Raw genomic sequence first — 25,978 nt, forward strand, 5'->3', positions numbered from 1 at the left:
GGCCTGAGCTTTGCCGTGTGTCTGTCCCTGCTGGAGTCGCTGAACTGATCATAAACCCTTTGCAGCAGTCCCTTGGGACACAGGTTAGTGGGCCACCTTTGTTCTTTGTGCCAGGATGTCCACTTTCCAAATGCTGACCTCGACCCTGAGCGCGGGAGTCTGCAATGGCGTACCCCTGCCCCATCCTGTCCGCCTTCTGGTGGGGTCTGCTCAGAAAAGTCTCCGCCCTCCCGTCCCCCTGACACACGTATATTTGTAAGGATCCCACACTGGGGAACAGCTCTGGAACGCGTTCTCGAACCACAGAGTCTCCTGAGTGAGGTCTGGCTCGGTCACTCTCTGGGAACTCTTCTACACTGGAGGGGGCCGTGCTCTTCTGGAGCGACCTTTATGGATAAAGAGGGAGGGAGATACCTGCCTTGCTGGCTAGATTTCTCCTTCCCCAAACTTTTTTTTTTCTTAATTCAGAATTATGATCCTACTTGTCACAGAGTCCAAGACCTTTATGGGAACTGTGTTTTATTTTGCCATTTGGCTGTGAAACAATCAGGATATAGACAGAGAGAAGTAGGATTATTTTGCGACACCCAGCAGACGGCTCCCCGATCACCTCCAGCACCCTGTGGGTGGGCAGACTGCCTCATTCTGGCTTTTCCTAGAAATGAATTGGACTGGAGGGAGAGGGTCATGAGGAAGCTTCTCCCCTTCTTTCCCACCGTGGAACATCTCCTGCTTCATCTTCCAGGGCATCCCAGGCTGGTGTCCTGAAGTGGTCAGAGGACCCGCTCTGAGACTTCGGGCTGACTACAGCCTGACTTGGCTGAGGACCAGGCCCAGGTTCCTCGAAGACAGCCTTGACTATGTTTCAGGCAGGGCAGGTTTCAGTGTATCACATGCATGGGAGTTCACCACCTGTTGCAAGGAGAGCCAGATTCTTGAGTGATCACTGGGAGCTGGTCCTAGAGAAAGGCACACATCTTCAAATGCAGAAGGCCAGGGGAGAGTAAAGAAGCTTTTCCCTTCTTGGAGAGACCACAGAGGCCTGGACCTGTTCCCATAGATGCTGTCTGGGATGAGCAGATAACAGACAGAGCACAGGACCCCGTGCTGGTGAAGGTGGACCTGTTCCAACATACCCAAGGCCACCCAGTGGACAGGAATATCTCCACCTCCTTCTCCAAAATTCCTTGGAGGCATCTATGCACTTATTCCACCCTTAGTCCAGACGGCAGTCCCCTGAGCACCTGAGTGCCTGTGGCAGAGGTGGGTAAGTTTGGGAGATCTTCTTCTGACCCCCTGAGCAGGCTGGAAGGGCTGAGACCAGGAGAAGCTGGAATGACAATCGCTCTAGTCTCTGTTTCAGCAGAAGGCTGGTCTGCTGGCTGTGGATTCCTATCGAAGAATGGCTTTTCTCAAGTTCATATCTCTTGGACTAAAGTGATATTCTTGTATGGACATTTTTCCACTATAATCACCTAACTTTCCCGGCCATGTGAGAAAGACTTGATTCTTCTTCTCTATCCCCTTCTCTTTTCTTGAGTCTTAAATGCCTGTCTCAGTATATTTACTAGTTTTGCTTATTTATTTTCATAAAAGTCCAGCCTCCTATATATAATTTTAAAACTCCAATAGTATAACAAGACAGGAAGAAAAAACAGCAGTCACTTGTCCCATTTGTGCCCTAAATTCTGCTCTCCAGACTCTTTTTTTTTTTTTTTTTGATGTGTACCTCCATATTTCCAAGGATAGGCCTGCAGGGTTCTCCCCAGACTTGTCAATGTCAAATGCCTGACTGCTTATACTGGAAGGTTGGGCTGGTGTGCTCCTAACCCATTCCATACCTGCACTTCTTCCCTCCTTTCTCTAATATATTTATTTCACATCTTTTGGTTAAATCAATATTCAATTTTTATTTTATTACAATTACATATGTACTGTTCACTGCTGAGTGAAAAAATATTCTAGGATCCCTTCTCCTTTTCTCTTCTATAAGTCTTTGTTCTTCCAGGAGTTAATAATTATCTCATTTAAAAAAACTGCTTATGGGGCACCTGGGTGGCTCAGTGGGGTAAGCCTCTGACTTTGGCTCAGGTCATGATCTCAGGGTCCTGGGATCGAGCCCCGCATGGGCTCTCTGCTCAGCGGGGAGCCTGCTTCCTCCTCTCTCTGCCTGCCTCTCTGCTTACTTGTGATCTCTGTCAAATAAATAAATAAAATCTTTTTAAAAATCTGCTTAGTCTATGTCATTATCCTAATAATTCTTCCAAAACTCTCCAGCAGAATTTTAAAAATCCTTCTGAGCACAATTTTACCTATGATGGAGCAATCAGATAAACTACCGCTTCCATTTTCCCCCAAGACCTCGCTTCCTCCTCCCGTTGGTCTTCCTTTCTCTTTCTACGGGACTTCCCTAGCTAGTGAAGGGTCCAGTGCTGGATCTTGTTTCCTGGATATCAACTCTTCCTCTTTCTCGGTTTATGCCTTTGGAGTATCCAAGTCATTTTTTCTAGCTGGATACCATTCTCTTCCAAAGCCAGATCTGGAAGGCTGGACACCCTGGGTTCTACAGTAATCACCAGGTGTATGTTGGCCAAAGCAGGTAGGGAGTTTCACCTCTCTAGAGGCAAACCCAGGCTCCTAACTCTCAAAAAGGATGTCTCTAGTCTGCAAGATGGGAGAGATAGATTTACTTGGATAGGAGAAAACTGTTGTCGGTAGATCAGAAAGATCAGGACCACTGCTACTCATACATCACCTTCATGCAGAGTGGGAGAACGTGGCCCATTCCCCAGGATAGTTCACGTCCATATTAGTGGCAAATTGTTATAAATAACAACTTTGTTAGAGTAAAGCACTTTACTACCACACTGAAAGTAGATCAACGTGAATGTAGATGACATTAGCTAGAAAAACTCTCAGCAGAGTGTGACTTACAGTACATTAAACCTATAGACTTGGGGCACCTGGGTGGCTCAGTGGGTTAAGCCTCTGCTTTTGGATCAGGTCATGATCCCAGGGTCCTGGGATCGAGCCCCGCATCGGGCTCTCTGCTCAGTGGGGAGCCTGCTTCCTCCTCTCTCTCTGCCTGCCTCTCTGCCTACTTGTGATCTCTGTCCGTCAAATAAATAAATAAATAAATCTTAAAAAAAAAAGAAAAAACCCCTCTAGTCTTGAAATCAATTAAGATCAACATAGCCTTAATTCTCCAAGCACAATATACCAAGTCATTGAGCATTAGCATTTTCTGAAGTATGAACTTGACATTTAAAACAATTTTAATGTAAACATGACCAGCAATATGACCATGGGGGTGCATGCTTCCTTCAAAATGAATAGGTACAATGGGAGGGAAGGAAGAGGAGTTCTCTGGTTGCATACTTCCATATCCTACTTTACTAAGTGAGAGCAGAACAGATGGGTTGAAGATGAGAGAGAGAGGAACAGAAGTGTTCTCCCAATGGGAGTACATGCCAGCTTGCCAGGTGGATCCAAGCTGACTGATGAGGGGGCTTTAGCAACCCCCAAACTCTGGGGAGAAGCTCACTTAGCTCATCTGACAAGGCCTTCACTTGTTCCAGTGACAGCTTCATTGCCCAGAGGGCCAGATGAACAAGGAGAGGGAATTTTCCTCTGGGTTGGATATTGGCCAATAGTGAGAGTCTCTATGCTAACGTGGGAGTGATGGAAATCCTGGAAGAACGTAGCTTTGACTTTGTAGTAGCAAAATAAGGGAATGTTGGGTGGCATTGAAATGTGCCCTGGGGGATGCCTGGGTGGCTCAGTTGGTCAACCATCTGCCTTCAGCTCAGGTCATGATCCCAGGGTCCTGGGATCAAGCCCTGCACTGGGCTCCCCTGCTCAGCCACAAGTCTGCTTCTCCCTCTCCCTCCACCCCCACCCCTGCTTACTCTCTTTCTCTCGCTTTCTTATTCTCCCTCTCTCAAATAAATAAATAAAATCTTAGAAAAAAAAGAAAAAGAAAAAGAAGTGTGCCCTGGACTCAAGAAAGCAGATTTCAAAAGGGTGAGAGGATCAACAGGTCAAACAATAAGCCTTTTATTAAAAAAAATATAGGTCATGATGTACTAGAGATTTTAACCAGATAATGTTAATTATCTGCTTTCCAGTAATCCTGATGGGCAAGAAACTGCATACGTAGTCGATAGCAGGAAGAACTGGGTTGAAGACAACATTTATAAAAATTAGGACAAGAACAAGCAAAGGAAGACACGAACCTGAAAGGGCAATTTCTCTCAGTCATTTGGAAAACTGTTATTGAGTGGTTCCTCTATGCCAGGCTTTTTGCTACATGCTAAGGAGATAGCAACAAAAGACATACCTAAGCTTAGTGTGCAGCAGGGAATACAGACATCAAGCAGGTAATTAAAAGTGTGTTGAATCAGCAAACTACAAATAGAGGGGAACGTCCTCAGCTTGACAAATAATATCTATGAAAATCCCACAACTAACATCATCCTTATTGGTAAAAGACTGTTTTCTCCCAAGATCGGGAACACCAAGCAGACAGGGGTATCTGCTTCCTTCACCTTTAGTCGGCATTGTCCTAGAAGTTCTAGCCAAGAAAAGGAGATAAGAAAAATAAAAAGGGCATCCAGATTGGAATGGAAGAAATAAAACTACTTGCAGTTCCACAGATGACATGACTTTGTAGTTATAAAATCCTAAGGAATCCCCACAAAGCCATTAGAACTAATGAATGAGTTCAGCATGGTGGCAGAATGTGAGATCAATGTATCAAAATCAGTTTTCTTCCTATACATTAGCAATGAAAAATCTAAAAATAAAATTATTTATAGTGACATAAAAAATACAATACGCAGGAATAAATTTAACAAAGAAAGTACAGGACTCCTACACAGAAAATAATAAAACATTCCTGAAAGAAATTAAAGAAGATCTAAAACAATGGAGAGAAATCTCATGTTCATGGATCAAAAAAGCTTTAGATTGTGAAGTTGGCAATATTCCCCAAATGGATCTACAGATTTACATAATTTCTATCAAAATCCCAGCTACCCTTTTTTTCCCCTGCAGAATTTGTAAACCTGTCCTAAAATTCATGTGTAAATGCAAGGAACCCAGAATTACCAAAGCAGTCTTTTTTTTTTTAAGATTTATTTATTTATTTATTTGACAGAGAGAGAGAGAGAGAGAGAATGAGATCACAAGTAGGTAGAGAAGCAAGCAGAAAGAGAGGGGGAAGCAGGCTCCCTGCTGAGCAGAGAGCCCGATGCGGGGCTCGATCCCAGGACCCTGAGATCATGACCTGAGCCAAAGTCAGAGGCTTAACCCACTGAGCCACCCAAAAGCAGTCTTGAAAAAGAAGACCACGCTGGAAGATTCATACTTTCTGATTTCAAGACTTACTACAATACTCTATTATAATCAGCACAATGTGGTACTGAAATAAGGACAGACATATAGATCACTGGAACAGAATGGAAAATTCAGAAATAAATTCCTTACATCATGCTAAACGGACTTTTGAAAAGGGTGGTAAGACAATAAAATGGGGCAAAGATTGGTCTTTTCAACAAGTGGTGCTGGGATAGCTGGATATATACTTTCAAAAGAATGAAGCTGGACTCCTACATCACACCACATACAAAAATTCCCTCAGCAAGGATGGAAGACCTAAGTGGAAAAGCTAAAGTATAAAACTCTTAGGAGAAAACCACAAGAGCATTATTCATGATCTTGGATGAGGCAATGATTTCTTGTATATAACACTAAAAGTATAAGTCACACAAGAAAAAATATGTCAATTGGGCTTCAACAAAATTAAAAATTTGTGTTCTATAAATGATATAAGCAAGAAACTTAACAGACAACCTGTAGAATGGAAGAAAATGTTTGCAAATCACATAGGTGAAAAGGGACTTATAACTACAATGAATATTATCTATCTATATATATATATACACACATATATATATTTACAAATATGTAAAGAACTCTTACAAGTAAGTCACAAAAAAGTGAAATGAACCAATTTAAAATTATAAAAAGTTAAATAAACCAATTTAAAAATGAACAAAGAACCAGGATAGACATTTCTCCAAAGAAGATATACAAATGGCCAGTAAGCACTGAAAAGATGTTCACCATCATGAGCAGGGAACTGCAAACCAAACCACAATGAGGTATCGCTTCACACTCTCTAGGATGGCTCTAATAAAAATGTCAGACAATAGTAAGCGTTGACAAGGATGTGGACAAGTTGGAACCCTCATTCACTGCTGGTCGAAATGCAAAATGGTGCAGTGGCTCTGGAAAACAGTCCCTGAAAATGTTAACATAGAGTTACCAAACAACCCAACAATTCTACTCCTAGGTATACACACAAGTGAAATGAAAACACACACCCATGCAAAAGCCTGTATACAAACATTCATTGCAGAATTATCCCCAACAGGCAGAAAGCAGAAACAACCTAAATGAGTGTCCATCAGTGGAAGAACAGATGAATAAAAGCTGGTATATTTACAAAATGAAATGTCATTTGACACTAAAAAGAAATGAAGTCTTGATACGTACTACGACAGATGAAAGAAACTGGTTACAAAAGACAAATATTGCACGAGTCCAATTACATAACCTGTCTGGAATCGGCTGATTTATGGATTCAGAAAGTCGATTAGTGGCTTCCCAGGACTAGAGGGATGGGGCTAACATAGGAAGTGACTACTATCAGGCATGGGTTTCTTTGTGTGGTGACAAAAATGTTCTAAAATTATATTGTGATGGTTGCACAGCTCTGTGACTGAAAACCACTGGACTCTGTATCTCAAATGGGTAACTCATTATGATGGGTGAGTTACATTTCATAGGACCTTAAGAAAATGTGAGGAGTGGGCAGCAATAACAATAAAGAATTCTGAATGTTATGATCTGGCCAGTGTGACAGTGAGTAAGAAATATGAGAACCCAATGGGGTTAAGATACAAAGGATCAGGACTTATGTAACTAATCCCAGGACTGAGCAGACAGTAGGGGCAAAAGACCTGAGGTTGGGGAAAGAATGAAACATTGGAGGGAATAAAGGTAATGCTGGTGTGGTGGGAATAGAGCACAGGAAGGAGGAGAGATACGAGGTATGGTTAGGTAAGTGGGCAGAAGGCAGATGGTATATGCCACATTCATGACTTTAGACTTTTCCCAAATAGCAACAGGAAGACATTGAAGGGTTTTAACCTGGTGAGGGCAATGACTGGATGTAAATTTATTTAATTTAATTAATTTATTTGACAGAGAGAGATCACAAGTAGGCAGAGAGGCAGGCAGAGAGAGAGGAGGAAGCAGGCTCCCCACTGAGCAGAGTGCCCAATGCAGGGCTCGATCCCAGGACTCTGGGATCATGACCTGAGCCAAAGGCAGAGGCTTTAACCCACTGAGTCACCCAGGCGCCCCTGGATGTGAATTTTAAAAAGTGTGCTTAGATTGCAGGAAATTGACTCGAGTGAAGTGGGTGGATATAGGAAAATCAGATAGGGAGCCGGTGTAAAGTCAGGGAGAGAGACGGTGTCTGAAAAATCTAAATTGAAGTAGTTTGAAGGGAACGTGGGAGGTGAGGATGTGGAGACAATGAGCTCTTTTATGAAGTTTGGCTGTAAAGGGAGGAGATGGCATTGTGGCTGGAAGGGAATAGGAGATGGAAGAAATTTAAGAGATAAGCATGTTTCAGTGGGAATTGGATGACTCCAGGAATGAGAGAGAGAAAGAGAGAGAGAGAGAGAGAGAGATTGATTTAATATTCAGAACACAGAGGAGAGAATTCATTCTATTGGGTCCTTGAGAAGTGGGGAGGTAATGAGATCCAGAACATCCTCAGAGACATATGCCCTCTAGCATAACAGGAGGAAGGTGGGAGATGGTTATAGATGAAAGAGAGTTTGTAGATTTGGAGGCAGAACTTCTTCACCCTCCTGCCTCCAGTTCTGCACAGCAACCCATCTGCCAAGAGTGACTAGATCTACTTTAAGAGTATGATGTCAGAGGACCATGATTAATGAGGAAGACAAGGGAGCACTCTTTTTTTTTTTATAAAGATTTTATTTATTTAATTGACAGAGAGAGATCACAAGTAGGCAGAGAGGCAGACAGAGAGAGAGGAAGGGAAGCAGGTTTCCTGCTGAGCAGAGAGCCCGATGCGGGACTCGATCCCAGGACCCTGAGATCATGACCTGAGCAGAAGGCATCGGCCTAACCCACTGAGCCACCCAGGCGCCCCCCGACAAGGGAGTACTCTTAAGGATGATGATAGACATTAGTGAAAGAGACTGAAGCATACATAACCATACATCTTATACTTCCTTCTTACATAATGTTTAGAACAGGAAGTATAGAAAGATTGGTTAAGAGGGACTTGGGACCCTGTGTAGGAGGAAGGATAATGGGAAAAAGTCCAGTTATTTCAAAAGTTCAAACTTTAGGTCCTGCATGTTGAATTAGCTCGAAGATACAACTGAAGAATCATTCCTGACATTAGAAATCATGCAGATTAGAATAGGAATTAGGCAGACCGAAAATGGGAAATATTCACATGCCCTATTTTTAGAAAGAAATGAAAGGGGAATTCATGAAAATACAGGTAAGTCTAAATATCTTTGATCTGTGCCAGGTATGTTAACTTGTGTTCATTAAGAAGCACCAAGAGTTCATCAAGGAAATATTTATGCTAAAATATTTCTTTATGGAGAGATTGTCTCTTGATTTCAAGGTACAGAGTTGGGAGATTAAAGAAATGCTTTTTATAGAAATTATAGCATCCCCAAATATGCTGATCACAGGACGGCTGCCTCGGAGAACTATGTATTTCAAAGGGACATTGGGATATAGACATGGTTACCAGTAGGTTTCAGATGAGAATCAACAGGAATAAGTAAAAAGAGAGGCCTCAGTGAGGCAGCAGAGCTATCTGCAAGGATGTGAAGGTCTGGCTTGTCCAGTCTTTTTTCTGCAGTGGTCCAGAGTAGAGCTTGATGCATGGGTGGAAAGTTTGAGGGAAGTAGATTGTTGCCTCTTGATAAAATAATACCTAACACCCAGAAATGTCCAACCATGAGGAGCACAAAATATTGAGCACCCCAGTCCTGGAAGATTCCAGCAGACTGTTGGGGCTTCTGCTACAGTAGCATGGGGTAAGGGCTATGTATCTCTGGGGTCTATTCCCTGAAAATAAACATGTAGAAGAAATGCAACATGGGCATTAACTTTTCAGCACACTTGCGCTAGATTTGCAGATGCTGACGGCTACAGATGTGTGCACAGCTGTACAGCGAGGCAATGGTAGAGCTGAGGCTGGACCCAGTTCTCCTCTCCCCAAGCTCTGGTCATTTCTGTTGCTCCACACATTAGCCCTTCCTGTGATGAGTGATTGCCTTTCCTCTTTGGAATTTCACACTATAATTCTAGAATGAAACTGGTCTGCTCTTTTACACCATATACAAAAATCAGCTACAAAACGATTCAAGACTCGAATGTAAGACCTGAAACCGTAAAACTCTTAGAAGAAAACTTTAGGGGTAAAGCTCCTTGACATGGATCGTGGCAATGACTTTTGGATTTGACACCAAAAGAAAAAGTGACAAAAGAAAAATAATCAACTAAGACTAATAGGCATTTTTTCCAAAGAATGCATACAAATGACTCACAGGTATATGAAAATGTGTGGAACATCATTAGTCATCAGGGAAGTACAAATCCAAGCCACAATGAGATACCACCTCACACCTGTTAGAATGGCCATTTTAGAAAAGATAAGAGATAGTATGCGTTGGTGAGGTGAAGAAAAGGGACCCCTTGTGCACTGTTGGTGGGAATGTAAATTGGTGCAGCCACTCTGGAAAGTAATATGGAGTTTCCTCAAAATATTAACAGTAGAACTATCATATGATCCAGAAACTACTTCTGGGTATTTATTGAAAGAAACAAAAGCACTGACTCAAAAAGATATGTGCATCCCATGTTCATTACTTACAACAGCCAAGACAAGGAAAGAACCTAAGTGTCCATCAGTAAACGGATGGATAATGAAAACGTATTTTATATATGAAGGAATATTACTAAGCCATAGAAAAGGACATCCTTGCCATTTGTGACAACACGGAGGGTCCCTGAGGGCATTATGTGAAGTGAAGTAAATCAGAGAAAGAAAAATACTGTATGATCTTACTCATATGTGGAATCTAAAAACAAAACAAAACTCAGAGATACAGAGAACAGATTGGTGGTTGCCGGGAGTGGAGGGTGGGGGTGGTGAGCCAAATGGGGGAAGATGGTCCCAAGGTACAAACTTCCATTTATAAGATAATTAAGTCCTGGGGATAGAATAGACTGCACTATGGCTACAGTTAACAATACTGTATTGTATGTGTATTTGAAAGTTACTAAGAGAGTAAATTACAAAAGTTCTCATCACAAAGGGAAAAAATGTGTAACTATGTGTAGTGATGGACGTTTCCTAAGCCTTTTGTGGTAATCACTCCATAATACATACATATATCCAATCATTATATTGTACACCTAAAATGAATACATTATGAAATGTCAATTATAGTTCAATTAAAAAATAAATGAATTAATAAATAAGAGTTCTAAATCCCTCACTCATGACTTTCGGGCCACACTCTTTCATCAATGTTCCCTGGTCATTCCACCCATGGTTTTTGGATGAAGCCTGTGGCATTGGCCTTGAAATTCAGGGGCCCTGAGCAGTTGAGCCTTGGCTCACACAGATAAGGACTCTGTAATCTCTAGGCAGGCTCCTCCCAGGGCAAGAGTCTTGTGTGTAGTTCCTAGAGGAGACAAGGAGTTGTGCTAGAAGGAAACGATTCTAGAGCTGCCATGTCTTACCTGGACTCTGGGGTCGTCTCTGCTCCTCGCTTCAGTTGTACATGACCAGGTTCATCCACTGAGAAATAAACATCATCATTATGACATAGCTTAAAACTTGTTCGCTGAATACAGAGCAGGGCAAATGGTACCCCCTTCCTTGAAAGACCTCAGTCTAGTCTTGTCAAAACTTTCCAGATAATTCCAACCCAGCAGGGGGTCTCAAGCCCCCATCGCAACCTATCTTTGCTACTCCCTGAGGAGCTAGGCAGAGAGAGGGATAGCTGAGGTCGACCAGCTGGCTAGGCCAGGAGGCTCTCTCTAAAGCTCACGGGGAGTAAGTTTAATGCACAGTGAGCTCAGCAGGTGTTCCTCAGTTCCCTCTTGGATTTATGACGTCCACATAATCCTCTGCTTTATTAAGCTATTGGAAAAAAATAAAATCTGTCTGCCAAGATCCTAAAGCAGCCTTGGCAGCCCGTAATATATAAAGGCAGTAATTGGAGGCAGCCGGGCAGGCAGCTTGGCTGGCCTTTGACAGACCAGCCAATATCCTCGGGGAGAAAAATGCCCCCTGGAATCAGGAGAGGGGAGGTGGCCTGGGACTGTGCCCTGTGTCTGGGAGGGGAAGGCACCTCACCTCCATTTCTGTCAGGTACAGTCCTTTCCCATCCTTGGAGAGGTTCTGGAAAGTCTCTAAAGAGGAGGAGAGGAATCAGGATAGGTCAAGGGAGATAAAGGCAAATATGGCGACTCTACGTAAATCACTTTCTCTCTCTCCCTCCTCATCTCTTCCCAGCCAACTCCACCCCTGAGGGACAGCTCTCTGTGACCGCTCCGGCCCACACACGCCTCTCCCTCTTCTCGTGCCCTTGCACTCTTCACCCTTCCACACACGGCTCAGGGAATGTGGGGGCCTGTCTTATAACGTATTCTATGGGCACCCTTTGGAGAACTTCCCTTGTCCAACAGAGAATTCTCTGGAGGTTTATGCCTCACCCTTCTCTCTTATGCTCCCAGGGCTCTGGTCTCTCAGTCTTCCTTAACTGCCTGGCTCAGAGCTCTGGGATTTACAGTGATGCGCCATGCCAGTGATGGGATAAAGATTAGGATGAGGCCAGATGCCACTTCTACCCCAAACACAACTCTTGAGCTATATTATGGCTTGGGGTTTCACATAGGATTTTCTTGAAAAATAAAGGGCGGGTTTAGGCTGCTAAGAAGTGTCCAAATATCTGACCTACATTGTAGAATTTCTAGAGCTTTGGGGAAGCCCCCCCCCACCCCCATCTATCACTTGTGTGTGAATTCCTTCAGCAGAGAATGCATTCATTGCAAGACTATAGTGTAGGTTTAAGCTATAAGCAACATGGAGAGGGGACACAGTGAGTTAAATGAACCTTGCCCCTTGAAGAGGCACTAAATAGGGTGGTGAGAAAATGAGAGCCTGGGATAGGGGACTGCCTGGACAGAAAGAGTACAGAAGGGACGCAGGGGACACAGACAGGGTCTATCATTATGCAGGCTAATGTTGGCTCTGCCTCATGGAGCAAGGGCTCCTCATGCCAGACTCCAGCCGGCTCTGTTACTGAGGCCTGGCCTAGGCCTGGGACAGGAGTGCATTCCTGATCCTCTCCCGTGTTTCTTGGTCACTATGATGGTCTCCAGGATGTTGCCCAGGTGACACTTACTTGCCATGGCTTCAAGTCGCAACAGGAGGCAGACCAGGCTAGGGAAGCTGACCCTGCCGCTGTGGTCACCGTAGCGGAGGGTCATGAGGTCCAGCAGCTCGTTGCTGATGGAGGTCCCTGCAAGGAAGCCTGGGCCATGGGGTGGGTTAGTGAGCCGGAGGAGGCTGGGAGCATGTCCCGTCCTCTCACATGCAAAGTCTAAGAAGCCACTTGGGGTGGTGACCTTCTACCACTGTTTCCTATTCCGTCTGGCTCAGAGGCCAGTTCACTTCAGTTCGTGTTTTTATTAATTCTCCAGTTTCCCCCTTCTTGGATGCTGGACCCCGGTGACATTGTTCTGGAGTTTGGCCAGAGACCAACTCCAGAGACTCAAGACGCTGACTGCTCTGAGGACACTTTGGTCTTCGCGATCATTGGATAATTCCCATGTGAACAGGCAGCTTCCAGGAAAGCAGGAGTTTGCTCCCAGACCCACCTCCATCAGGCCTCTCTCTCGATCGGTGTAATCGAGAAACCACCTTGTTCCCCGACCCTATGACTGCCTGTGGGTCTCAGGTGTGAACACTCCTAGTGTGAGCAAGTGTGGTCCCTGGAAGTGGGAGATTCTGTCCTAAGTTGGTGGAGCAGGAAAGAGGCTGGTCCTGCGGGAGGAGACCACAGTCAGAAGGTAGCCACAGGTGGGCGAGACACAGGAACCTTGCTCTTTTGGGGCCTAGCTGTCTTGTGTGTCTAATTATGAGCTCCGGGAGGCACCAACTCCATAGCAGACAGTAGCAAACTGGCAAACGGACGTGCCTATAAGCTTTCGGGGGGGCAGGCAGAACCTTGCAAGCCAAACCGTCCATCAACAGGGTGAGCCTGGCGGCCCGTTCTCCAGCATTAACAAAATAGGAATTCGAATGCCATTAGACCATGTGCTCCCCGGCTTGCCACATGCAGAAATCACCCTCTTTCCTTACGGTACCTCCACTTCCCTGTTCAGTTATCTGCTTGGTCCCTGAAGACCTTTTAGTTGGGTCCCAGCCATTTCTGTCTGCCTTTTCTTATTCTGGAGTCATCAGTGTGGTCTCTTATAAAAAATTTCATTTTTTTCTGTAGCGATCCAGGCGTTCTCCAAGTGTGGTCCCCAGACGAAGAGCATCGGCCTCGCGTAGAAACCTCTTAGAACTAGTTTCTTGAGCCCTACCCAAGCCCTCCTGGATCAGAAGTTTTGGATGAAGGATGAGGTGTTTTCACAAGCTGTGCTTCTACAAGCTTCCAGGGAATTCTGGTGCCCACTCAAGTTTGAGAACCACTGCTCTCGGGCAGGAAGAATTAAAGGGAGAACAGGTGCTAAGGCAGGGAGATGCTTCTCCTGCTCTCCAGGCTGGGGCCTCGCGGGAGGGAGAGCCATGGAGTGTCTCCTTCCAGCATTTACCTGGGGGAACCTGAGCTTACATTCTCTCAGGGAAGGCGGCAGTTTTCTGACTCCACCTTTTTGTGATCCATTTCCCCCACTGGGACAGGGCAGATCATGACTCCTGATCACAGGTCAGTGGAGACGATCAAGTGAGAAGAGAGGAGTACAAGTTCTCCCTGAACCCTGAAGCTCTTAGGCAGCCTATGGTGTATCCTCGTCATCATCCAAGGACTGAAAGCTCTGGCCTTCTTGAAGCAGACAGATTTCACTTAGCTCCAACCTCCGGGAGGACAGTGTGTCCACCTGCTCATAGGGCTTTAACCCCAGCCCAGAGGTTGAGACGGAAGAGTCTCGAAGGCCAGCTCGAGTTCTGGGAGGGGTCAGTTATGTGGGGTCATCAATTATGTAGGGTCATTTTAGCACAGTTAGAGCTGTTTGGAGACTAAAGGCAATTGGGAAAATTGGCCAGCACGCGAGAACTCAGGTTGGGGAGGACGAAGGCTGAGTCGTGAGCCTGGAGGCCCACAGAGGCTGGTGTAAGCCAGGGGAGGCCACAGGAACTCTGTTCTCTCCTGACCCTCAGCTCTGCAGGAGCAGCCTTGCATACGGCATGCGAAGGGCGTGCTCTCTCTCTCACACACACCCCGCCATCACCACGACCCCAATCATGACAGCTCCAAGGGACCCCTGCTTTACCTGCATCCCTTACAGCCTTACACAGATCCAAACTCAGGAAAACGCCGGAGCGATTCTGGATGTTCTGGAAAACTCTCTGATTCAAGAAAGGAAGTAAGAAGTCCAAATGAGTGCTCTCACCCACCTTAAAGAGGATGTCCTGGGGAGAGATCCTGGAAATCCCTTTCCCATCCCCGGAGACCATTTCAATAAACTTTGAGGGGACCCAGCTCAGAGCAGCTCATCTAAGGACCCGGGGAGGCAGCAGTGGGCGCTGCCTGGTGAGGCCGACCACACTGGCCGCCTGCTGTGGAGCTGTGGGGCTGTGGGCCTCTCTCCCAACCCCCTTTCTGTCCTTCCCCATCCCCCAGACTGGGCTCCTGACATGTGGCCGCTTGCTGCGTCTGGGAGGTGTAGAGCTCTCTCAAGACTTTGCATACGGTGGTGGTTAAAAGCACAGAATTTGCAACCAAAACACTGGGTTTAAATCAGCATTGACTATCAGCTCTGTAACCGTGGGCAAGTGACTTCGTGCACCCTGGACTTTCCCACCTCTCCCTGCTTCTCACCTGAGCCCTGATCAGCCCTGCCCTTCTGGGGCAAGAAACAGAAGCTCGGGCAGGTGACTTGTGGGGAGGAAGTGTGCAGTTGCCAGACGACTGCACTCGGGGTCCCTGTCTGGGTCTCTGCTCAGCTGCCCCACCGGAGCTGTTTCAAGGCAAAATAACCCCAGCAGGGGTGAGACCCAGGCCCGTGAGGGCAGCAATTACTGTGAAATAGCAGCCCAAGAACGTTTTCTGGCCTGATTCAGCTTTTGGTGAGTATATGGAAGGACCTCAATTGGGAGTCACTCGCTCACTCAGTAATTCATTAGTTTGGTCATTCGTTGGGCATTTTTGGTGCCTGCTGTGCACGAGGCACTAAGAAAGGCACTGGGGGAAGCAGAGGAACACGAGGTGTCCCTGTTCTGCAGTCTAACGGGGGGGCATATCGGCCATTACAGTGCCCTGTGAGTCCCCCAAGTCAGGGACTAGGGGATAATTCCTGAAATGCCCCACAAGAACATCTTATTATTGTGGGATCAGGGGGATGTAACCGGGCCTGGGGGCAGGCGAGACCTCTCCGTGAAGAGATTCCTGAGGCTGGACAGTCAAGGGGGTCGGTCCTGGCCGGACTCTGAGCCTCCCAGCTGGGGGTGGAAGGAATGAGTGGGAGGAGTCCAAGGGTGCCTCCCGGACCCCAAGGCAGGGTCCCAGCTCCAGGGACAGCTCTGATGAGTTTAGACCTTGACCTGAGAACAACGGGGAAGCCACACTGAGGCCACAGGCCACATGTGTGATCTTGTTGTGTCTGGCCGGTGGACAGGAAGGGAATGAGACGAACGGGTGCACTGGGGCGATGTCTCGGGGACAGGGAGCTGGGAGCGCGGGACTGGGGGAGGGAATTCTGGCGGGCGGTCTTAGCTGCCACCCATGGTGACCCTCTCTCCTTCCACCTCCCAGAGCACCCTTCACCCTGTCACTTGCTCAGGCATCGCCTCGGTCTTATAGTGGGGCGTGCAGTCTCCCCGGACAAAATGCGAGGCCTCCTGAGGGAGGGCTGGGTAGCTCTTCTTTCGCACCCCCCGACCCTCTGCAGGTCGGGCACCCCGTAGATATTTGCTAAACGGGACACGAAGAGAACATGTCGGTACCTGGCAGTGGACAAGCCGGCCCCACAGCCTTGCAAACTCCTCTTGCTCAAGCCGCCCGTTCACTTTCAGCTGGCCGGGAGTTAAGAGTGGACGTGCCTATCGGGAGCGCACAGCGGGGAGCAGGCCCCGCCCACGGCGCCAGGAGAAGTCCCTCCATCAGCTAGTAGCACCGCCAGCCATCAGCCCCCTGTCACCTGGGTGTGGCCCCACCCCAGCGGGCCCCCACTGTGTCTGCAGGGGCCCGGGCTTAGCTTCATTTTGCAGAGGAAAATGGACAAATTGGAAGGAGAAAGAAGCCCTGAGAAAAGGGGGCCGGCATCACATGCACCCAGGGGAAGAGAGATTCCGGAACACAGCCTGCACTGGCTGGAGGGGGCCCCAGGCAGGGGGAATGCAGAGAAGCATAAGGGGGTCCCTGCAACCCCTGAAGCAACAGAGGGTGCAGATGAGTGGAGGGAACCCGTGAGAGCCAGCCCTGGTCTCCCTGTAGCAGGGGGATGGGTTTATACAGAGCTAACGCCAGGAAAAGCATCTCTCTCTATGTTGCTGGAGGGGAGCAGTGGGTGGGCAGAGGGAGAGCCGACCTGTCTGCTTTGCAGGGCTCTGGCAGACACCAGGTCCCCCAGGGTGAGCTGCCCCAGGCTGTGGGGGGCCGCAAGGCCCTTCTGCCTCATTTGTCGGGATGGGCAGTGTCTCCAGGTGACTCCAAACCAGGGCCAGCAGACACAGGGCTTGATTTAGGATTTCAGCAAGAAGGGCTCTTGTTCGACAACGGCGGCCTCCCATTCCCGATCAGGTCTTGTTAAGAGCGAAGGAGCCAGGATTGGTCTCACTCTGGGGAGGCCTCATAGGCCCACGGAGGGGAAGGTCCCAGGGTGCAGCTGGGAGCCAGTCTCTCGGGGGTTGCCAGGGGACAAATGGCTCCTGGGAGGCGGCCGTCAGGACCGGAGTCAGGAGCCCTGGGTTTAATCCCCAGCCCAGCTGCTGGTGCCCAGGGACAGCTCCCTGCTCCCGCCCCGGCCTCTGCAGCTATGACTGTAGCTGTGGCCCAGCGGCACTAACGGGGTACTGTGTAGACCAAGGCATTTTCTCCAAGTTCCGGGGGTTGTTCTCTTTACTGAACTGGGGCATATTGAACAGGGATTTAAGGAAGATTCCCTCAGGGTAAGGGGAGGGGTGGGATGAAATCGGCTCCCATGGGTGCTGCTGAGAGGCCCTGGGGAATGAGATTAGAACACAGATTGGGAGGCTGTAAACTCTCCAAAACCAGGCACAACTTTGGGCAGGCTGTCTAGGCTCTCCGAACTCCTCTCTCTCTCCCCATGCGATGGATCTAGTCTTGGCACGCCACGATGCTTGATAAGGGCTAACCATTGACATTGTTGCTGTGGTGGTTCGGGAGAGGCAGTGAGTTGGCATAGAATCGGCAGGAACCAGGCTCTTCTGCCAGCCCAGCCCTTAGAACCGAAGAAGAAGAGAAAACACCGCAAAGCGAAAAGCGTTCCTAACGTCCTAAGGAGACCCCCCAGGGCAGCCCAAAGAGCAGACAGGCCCTTCGAGCTGCCAGAGGAGGGGAGGGGCCCAGCAAAGGATACGTCCATCAGAGCCACGATGCTCCGGCACTCATCCAGAGAGAACGTGTGCCCCGGAGTTCCTGGGGGACAGGAAGGATGGAAATGTTGGGGGCGGGGGTGACGCTGGACGGGTTCGGCAGCGGGAGGAGTGTGGGGACGGTGGGCTTGTGGGGTCTGATCTTACCCGTCAGGAGCTCCTGGTTGAGAAGGCTCTGAAGCTGGATGGCATTCAGGTTCAGTCCCTGATGGAAACAAGAGAGGAGGACAAGAACCCGCTCAGTGCCCAGGAGCCGAGCGGCACACCTGCCTTACGCCAGAGAAGCGCTCAGACTTCCAAGCCCTGGGTTCCCACGCTGTGCCCTTCGAGCCTGCCATGCAGCCTTTCCCAGTTGCTCTGGGTCATGCAGGTCTGCGGTGCTCATTGCTCCTGACATCTGATACCACCTGTGGGTCGCCCGGCCTTCCTCTCTTCATCATTGGACCAAAAGCAGCAGTTGCCTCCTCCCCACCACACCTGGCACTTGGGAACCCCTCAGGACAAGGGTTGTTGAAGGAATCCACTCAGCCCCGCAGGCGTGTTTTCCAATCTGCTTCCAGAAAGGGATGGAGAGAAAATAGGACTACTCAGTGTGTGCGTGTGAGCACGGGCATGTGTGTACGTGTGTGCGCGGAGGAGATGAAAGTGCCAGGAGCTGCTCTGAGAACATTACTTCGCATGAGCCTTCCTAGCCACTGAGGCAAAGAGGAAGAGAAGGGTCTCCTTGGATTAGAAACAGGAAGTAGGGGCGCCTGGGTGGCTCAGTGGGCTCCTCAGTGGCTCAGTGGGCTGGGTGGCCTCCTTGTGATCTCTGTCTGTCAAATAAATAAAATCTTAAAAAGAGAAAGAAAGAAAGAAAGAAACAGGAAGCAATGGAGGCTGAGGGGAGAGAAACTTTTCCCAGCCTGATCTTCTGAAGTTGTGAACTGCATTCAGTTTTCTCCTAGGGACACTGAGCAGTCTGGTGGGGAAGTGCCTTCCACGATGATCCCACAGAGAAGCCGAGCTGTGCCGAGTGCAGCCGTTTCTCCCGTTTCAGGCCGGTGAGAGCTGAAGGGGCTATGTGCCATCCGCACTCAGGGAGGGCTCCCCATGGGGGAAGGTGCCAGAGTGAGGTCCCTCAGCAGCTGGCTTTGCAGAGCGGAGCTGGGTCAGGTGGAAGAAGGGGTCTCGTTGGGTTCTTCTGAGAACACACATCACATAGACCCACAGACACGCTGTCCCCAGGGTTGGCCTCACCACCTCACTGAAAGCAAAAGCAGTTCCTCGGCCTGTTCTCTGGGGAGGACCCCTTTGAACATCCCTGAGGAGAACATGTGGCCGGTATTGGAAATTGGCCCTCAGGTCATCCCTCTAACATCCCACTGGCTGGGTTATGTCAGGAAAGCCAGCATTGTGTGCTCACTATTGACAGAGTTTTTTCCTCAAAAGAATCATGGCACCCAACCTGCAGAGCAGTTGGCAAGGAACTCTGACTTATGTGGAGTCACCTCCTAGGATACAAGTAGCTTTGGGACATGGGCCATGTTTCCTTCCTTCTGCATGTCTCTCCATCCTAGGACACTTCCTGACCTGGACCAAAATGTCTGAGGAGATGAGGATAGGAATGGAGATGAAGACTGCCTTAAACAACTACCCAAAGAATTGCACGTCTCTCTCCACCACGTCAACTTAATATCCCCAAGGACTGATGCTTTGTGTCCCCAAAGCTTGGAACGTCCTAGGTATTCGGTAGGTTTGCCAGTTGGAAAAATGGATAGACAGGCATGACTTGGCTCAGAGGCTGAACATGTCCTTCCTTTCTCCCAGGCAGACCCTGGGTTATAGGACTGTCACCAATGTCATGGCTGATGAAGGTAACTGACGGCAGTGGGAGCTCATCATCGTATTCCCTTAAGGCTAAACGAATACAAGAGATCTGGAGACAGGACTGAGTGGGTGCATACACCAGCCTTTGCTTTCAACTTTCCTTTGAGGATACAACCTCTGAGGGTAGTTCACAGATTGTGCAGAACGATGACAGCTGGGCCCTGTTCAAGGGTGCTCAGCCAGGGGGTGAAAAGGGGGTGCGGCCCAGTCTATTCCAATTCTGAGCTGTGCACCTTGGCACAAAGCTGTCTGTGTCTTTTATTTTAATTCCTACAAAGGCCCCATCTGGGCTACCAGTTACCCTCTATGAGGAGACATTTGGTGGTTGTTTGGAGAAACCCTGATTAGAGGGAATCTGTACCATTTGTCATATGACAAATTATATTATTTATTTCCGATGTGCAGGTGCCTGAAACATGCCAAGGACTTTGCCATCTGCCCCTGAAGGAAGCCTGGTCTCAGGTATCCTAATTAGGTCCTGCTGATTGCCTTGGGCAGTAAACTTAGTTTGGACATCTGCTCTGGGGAAGCTAATCTGTCTTAATTCAATGCAGATCGACTGAGCACCTTCTCCCGGCCAAGGACAATGACAGATATTGGGGACAAGGAATGCATATGATGCCATCCCGGCTTTGGGAGCTCACAGACTGGGGATAATCATCTGGGCAGACCTTGTCTTGCATCAAGTGAAGTGTCTTCTGAATCAGCCCAGATGTGGACCTGAATCCTGGGCCCATATTGATGTCAAGGAGGTCCATATTGAGCGGATCCTTGAAACATATTCCCCTCATGACAGGCACATTCTTCATTTCTCCTTGTTTTTCCCTCTGGGCTCAGGCTTCCTGAATAATTCCCTTTTAAGCTGCCTCCTAGTTCCCCATCAGCCCTCTAAATGACTGGCATCCTTCCTGTCCTTGGCCTCTGCCTGGCGCAAGACTGGCAGCCTGCACATGGCCACATCTATCTATCACTTTGCTCTTCCCAAACCAACATGACTATTAATGGCAAAAGGCCCATCGTGCAGAGCCCTTGGCAGCTGTTTTATCCTGGCAAGTCAAGGAGTTCTTTATAACGGTTTATTAAACCATTAAGAAAATCCTCTGTGCACATAGGTGGCTTGGCAGGAAAAACACCGTTGGTGCTTTCTGGAGCTGGCTAGCTCCTGGGAGGAATGATGCCAAGGAAGGTGGCAGAGCAGAAGGAAAGATTTCAGGGGGTATTGACAATTACTTGTTTAAAGATTTAAAAATACCACCCCCCCCTGGCATGAGCCCCACCCTCACCAAGGTCTGCTTTCCAGCCCGGATGTCACCCAGCTAGGGTGCCACTTCTCTCCAGTGTTTGGAAGCCAGATCAGTTCTGGAGACATTCAGGGAGAGAGGCTGATAAAATGACCCACCAAGTCACTTTTCTTCTCTGTATCCTGATAAGGGCCTGGGGTCCCTCCATCACTCGTCCCCATGCTGGGTACTGTACCTGTTGAGCGTATTTGTGGAAGATGCTTTCCTGGGAGCCATTTTCCGGAAGACTCGCCTGGATCAAAGGAAAAATTGTCAATATAAAATTTATGGGGAAAGAAGCTATCTGTCTGGTGCAACAAAGGCAAGAGAACCATTCCCCACACCTGGATCTGAGACAGAGGCTTCCTCCAGCAATCAGATAAAACTTGCAGGAGAATGAGAACACCAAAATTTGTGGAAGGAAGATGACTGTTTCCAGCTTGACCTTGGAGGCTTGGTCTTTTCCACTCTGCCCTGCCCCTTGGAGCCTCATTGGCTCATTATGGTGTCTCTATTTTCATCAGTCAGTGAGGTAAGAAGGAGACAGAAGTTCTTGGGGATAGGATGCAGCCAATGAAGCCTGCCAGTCAAACCTTCACATACCCACCTTTAGTCCCGTAAGGTTGAAATTGCTGCCCAGGTTCCTAGAAAAGCAGGGAAACAGTGGGACAAGGATGAATGACTCACTATTTAAAGGAAGACTGCAGTGGAGGACAACCTAGGGTGGCATTGGACATTTACACCAAGGATCTGAGGGAAGCACCCTCAGCACAGAGGGATGTGAAGGGGCAGCCATGACAGCAGACAGCTCAGCACCATCACCACGTGTCCGGTCTTTTGACCGGCCGTCATCTGGTCTGCAGACCGTTTAGCAAACGGTTCTTTGCACAACCGGACACACACGTACAGTGACCCCCACTGCCAAGACGGCAGATAAGCTTGGTCTCATGTCCCAACTTCGGTGGAGCAGTGGCTACCTGGCAGACTGGACTGAGGCACCACCCCTGCTCAGTTGGAAAGATGGCCGTGACTGCAGCGATGTCTGCCTCATGCCCAACCGGGGCTAAGGTGCCCAGCAGGATGTGTACTTGCTGACCCCAGGCTTGACCACTGACTTAGCACTAAAGACTCTCCACCACTGGACTCTGTCTTTCAGGCCCATATTTCACTGTCTCCTGGATGCACCCCGCCCCTCCGCTCCGGTCACATTTCAGACAACCGCCACGCCCGCCACGGACAACCTTCCTGTGTGTGTGGCTGACATTGCCTGTAATTCAACCGGCCCTGGGCTCACCCCTGTCCCTGCTTCTGCTCATGCTTTTTTTCTTCTACCTGCCTTACCTTTTCCTTCAAACATCAGACTACGTTTTCCATCAAGGACTAGCTCAAATGCCATTGTCTCTAAGAGGCGTTCCTCAATCCCTCTTGCCTGAGGTGGGTCCCTCTCCTCTGTCCTCCCATGTAACTCTGCACTTTGGCTGAGCAACGGCCCCAACCTGTTCATGGTCTCCTTGTTGGTTCAGACTCTCTCGCCACCCTTCGTGGTGAGCTTCTTGCGAACAAGGCCCTGCCATGTCTCCTTTTGACACAGTAGCTGCTTCCCAAGATGATGCCATGGGTTTTTATAAAATTAAGCGAAATCAAACATTCAGAAGTCCAAAGTTTCTGTACCTGTTGCCCTCTGGTATTTTCAGGAAGATTCGGAGCAAAAACTCAACAGCTTCATGGTGGGCAGAAGTGACCGCCACGTAGGTCCCAGGCCTCAGACTGAAGCGCTTAGTGAGGTTACTCTTGGTTTTGAAAACTATGCCCTCGATAGCATTTCTGAATTTAGAAAAGAAGGTGGGTGGCAACTCCTGGAAGGACTGGAACTGGAGGAAAACAGGAAGATGGTTAGAAAGCCCCATGGGTTGTGTGGACCCAGACCCCAAGAGAGACCCTCCAGACCTCTCTCCATTCACCAAAACTGCATTACAGGCCCTGAAAAGGGAGACAATGCTTACCTGGATTTTCAGAATGCCACAAAATTCAGACTAGTATTTAATATAGGTGCTGACACCACAATGAATGCAGAAAAAAATACGGTACCTGGTTTTATTTCATTAAATCCCACAGAATCCTGGGTTTAGGGGTTTCTCTCTCTGCTTATAAAGACTTCCATGGAAACCAAGGAAATTGTCCCAAAACTGAATTACTTCTGGAGCCCCTGATGCCCCTTCTCTCCTGAACCTTCTACAGGACTCTTTGGACTGTGTAGCTCTGCAGAGCTAAACTCCTTCATTCCCTCCATTTTGTCTTCCCAGCAGAGCCCCGGAATTTCTTCTCATTGGAGAATAATGGGCTCTGATCATTTTCCTTTTCTTTCAATATTTTCTTAGAGACAAAACAATAAATATAATGCAGTTCCCATTACCAGATGTCACATACATATTACATAATAAAAACCCCTTACTATATAAATTTTCCCCAATACAGTCGAGCACGGGGATTCCATTTAGAGTGGTTACGCAGCGTGAAATGATTATTTGTGAGCTCTGCCTTGGAGAGCAACAGGGAGAAAGGGGGAGTTTCTTTTCAGGGGGTGGGAGCGGGGCTGGTCTATAAGATGAGACAGGAGACCCGTCACCGTCTCAGGTAGGCAGCCACGGCTGGGTGCAGCCTCCAAGGTGATTTTGCTGATGCTAACAGCGGCCCCAGCAGGTTTGGAGTCTGAGTTGTGTGAGCCCTTCTGGCAAAAGCAATGATGGGAATGATTCTTCTCCAGAAACCAGCACTGTCCTGTGGCTCTGGGTGTGTGTGTGTGTAAGCACACGCATGTACGCATGGGGAGGCACTATGTATAGAAGAGTGTGGGCCTCCTACAACCCAGAATTCCCCTGCTTCCCTGCTGCCCTGCCCTCCTCTCTCCATTGGACTTCTGCAGCCTTGTCCGGGCTCCCTATCCCCCAGAGCAGGCTTGCTCAGTGGCAGGCAAAAGTGTGAGTATGTGGCGCGATGGGAGGCTCTTGGTGCTCTTGGTCTTGCGCACAGAGACCCAGCATCCAATTACTGCAGGTCTATTTGCACACCGACTTGACCCTGTAGTTCTAGGGATGGGGCTTGTGCCTTGTCCTGGGTCAAATCCCCACTCCTCTCTCCAGCTCTGGAGATTTGTCCCTTGCACCCGGGTGCCTCCCTCGAAGCCCTTCCAGAAATTCTACTCCCATGACCTGGGTGCTGGAAATAAAGATCAGATCCTGAACCCAGCTCTGTGGCAGGGTCATTGGTGTCAATGGCTGCCTTGCTACCCAGTTTCTTCCTGGGCTTCTGAATTCCTGCTCAGAGACCCCCTGTCCTGGCCTCTGTCTACCTGTTGGGGCACCCCTGGAAAGGCCTAAAGGAGCTTCCCTGGACCAGAAGCATGGTATGGGTATCCCCTGTTGGCTGCGGCTACATCCTTGGTCCCCAGCACACACACTTCACCTGGCAGCCATAGCCCCGCAGAGCCCACATCCATTTAACTGGTCTGTGTGCCTGGGACTACATCTGTCCTCCATCCTTACTCTTAAATCACCCTGTACCAACGCCAAGCCAGCATACTGGCTCAGGAGAGGTGGCAATTTGGTTGTAAGAGAAGCTAGCTATGGCCTGCAGGTCCATTTGCAGAGGGCTCACCCCGTTTGTGGTGGATTCAGGGGCTCACAAAGAATAGGAAGATAACGTCCCCCAAGATGCCATTAGCTCTGCTTCTTAAAGAGGAAAGAACTGCCTACATCAGTCTTATCTATCAGAGGCCAAATTCTCAAGGATGTTTTCTTGGTTGCAGCCCCTCTTCGATTTCAAAGCAAAGAACAGTTCGAGGGGTCCAACCTTTCGACCAGGACAGCAAAAATATGTCCCGCACGGTTGATCTGTTTGGAGATTCTAAGTCTGTATCGGTTACAGACAGACCAAGACTAAATTTGCAGCCACGGAACAGCAAGAGATGTGCTGAAGATAGGGGTGTTGGAAGGGGCGTGAAGGTTTACCAACGCACAGGAACACAGGCATGAGAAGTCGCTGAGTCATACCTGGGAGTCGACCTGCAGGGAAGAAAAAAAGACAGGTTCAGGAGCCTAAACCAAAACACAAAGGTAAGCAGATCCCAGCAGCCTGGCCCCAGGCCCTGTGTTCCTTCTTCCTATGGTCAGCCTGTTCCCTGCACACCCCACGGAATGGGAGCATTACTCATTCCCCGTGCGGAGATGCGAAGAGAACACCTGACCTGTTGTAGGCTGTAGGGAGCTCAAGGGGGAAGGAAATGAGGGGGGGCGCGGAGATTCTCCCTTTGTGAGCTCAGTCACGTGTGGTTACTCTTTATAGCAACGGTGATAAAATCAAGGGAAGAGAGAGATGTCGAAAGGGTCGGGGTAAGACAGACACGAGGTCAGATGTCAGTTCCCAGCATCAGGAGCTCCAATGCGAGGAAATTTCTTTTATTCCACCACGCCCCTGTAAAACATGGCGGGAATTTGTTCTAGGCCTCCCGGTGTTTGTAGGGAATGTACATGTGTGTCTGAGTAGGGAAATACCTACATTCTGTCTTTCCATGTGGCAGAAGGAAATACTGAGATGCAGGCCCATTTTTAAGCCACCCTGCCATGCGTAAGGTGCTTCCCTGTAACCCTGAAAGCAGACCCTGAGACCCTGTTTTATGGATGTGGAAACATTCCCAGCAGTGTAAGGAGCGGAGGTGGGAAGAGGGTAAGCTGCTTTGCGACCCACTGCCCAACACTGTCATCCACTCTTGGTGTGGGGTTTTGGTTTATTTCCCCTACTGATCCTACCCTCCAGTCCCCCACAACCATGTGCACAGACCACTTGATTTGTCCAGGCAGACTTCTCTGGAGACTAAGAATGAGCCGGAAGGGAGGGGGAAAGTTCCAGC

The 25,978-nt window shown here is 48.5% G+C and overlaps 1 protein-coding gene across 1 annotated transcript in view; it reads right to left on the bottom strand.

The window, feature by feature from the left end:
- Positions 1-502: 502 nt before the first annotated feature.
- Positions 503-25,978, bottom strand: part of CAPN13 (calpain 13) — an 80,493-nt gene continuing 55,017 nt past the window's right edge. Inside the window, exons 12-23 of the mRNA XM_045979788.1 lie at positions 25,122-25,133; positions 22,744-22,943; positions 21,680-21,716; positions 21,269-21,325; positions 18,071-18,128; positions 17,908-17,966; positions 16,313-16,381; positions 14,641-14,716; positions 12,546-12,674; positions 11,495-11,550; positions 10,876-10,933; positions 503-959 (exon numbers count right to left, since the gene is read on the bottom strand). Coding sequence (XP_045835744.1) covers positions 10,907-10,933; positions 11,495-11,550; positions 12,546-12,674; positions 14,641-14,716; positions 16,313-16,381; positions 17,908-17,966; positions 18,071-18,128; positions 21,269-21,325; positions 21,680-21,716; positions 22,744-22,943; positions 25,122-25,133 — 780 coding nt within the window. The 3' untranslated portion in view covers positions 503-959; positions 10,876-10,906. The remainder of the gene's footprint in view (positions 960-10,875; positions 10,934-11,494; positions 11,551-12,545; positions 12,675-14,640; positions 14,717-16,312; positions 16,382-17,907; positions 17,967-18,070; positions 18,129-21,268; positions 21,326-21,679; positions 21,717-22,743; positions 22,944-25,121; positions 25,134-25,978) is intronic.

This window comes from Meles meles, chromosome 15 (genome assembly GCF_922984935.1).
Source record: "Meles meles chromosome 15, mMelMel3.1 paternal haplotype, whole genome shotgun sequence".
Lineage (NCBI taxonomy): Eukaryota > Metazoa > Chordata > Mammalia > Carnivora > Mustelidae > Meles > Meles meles.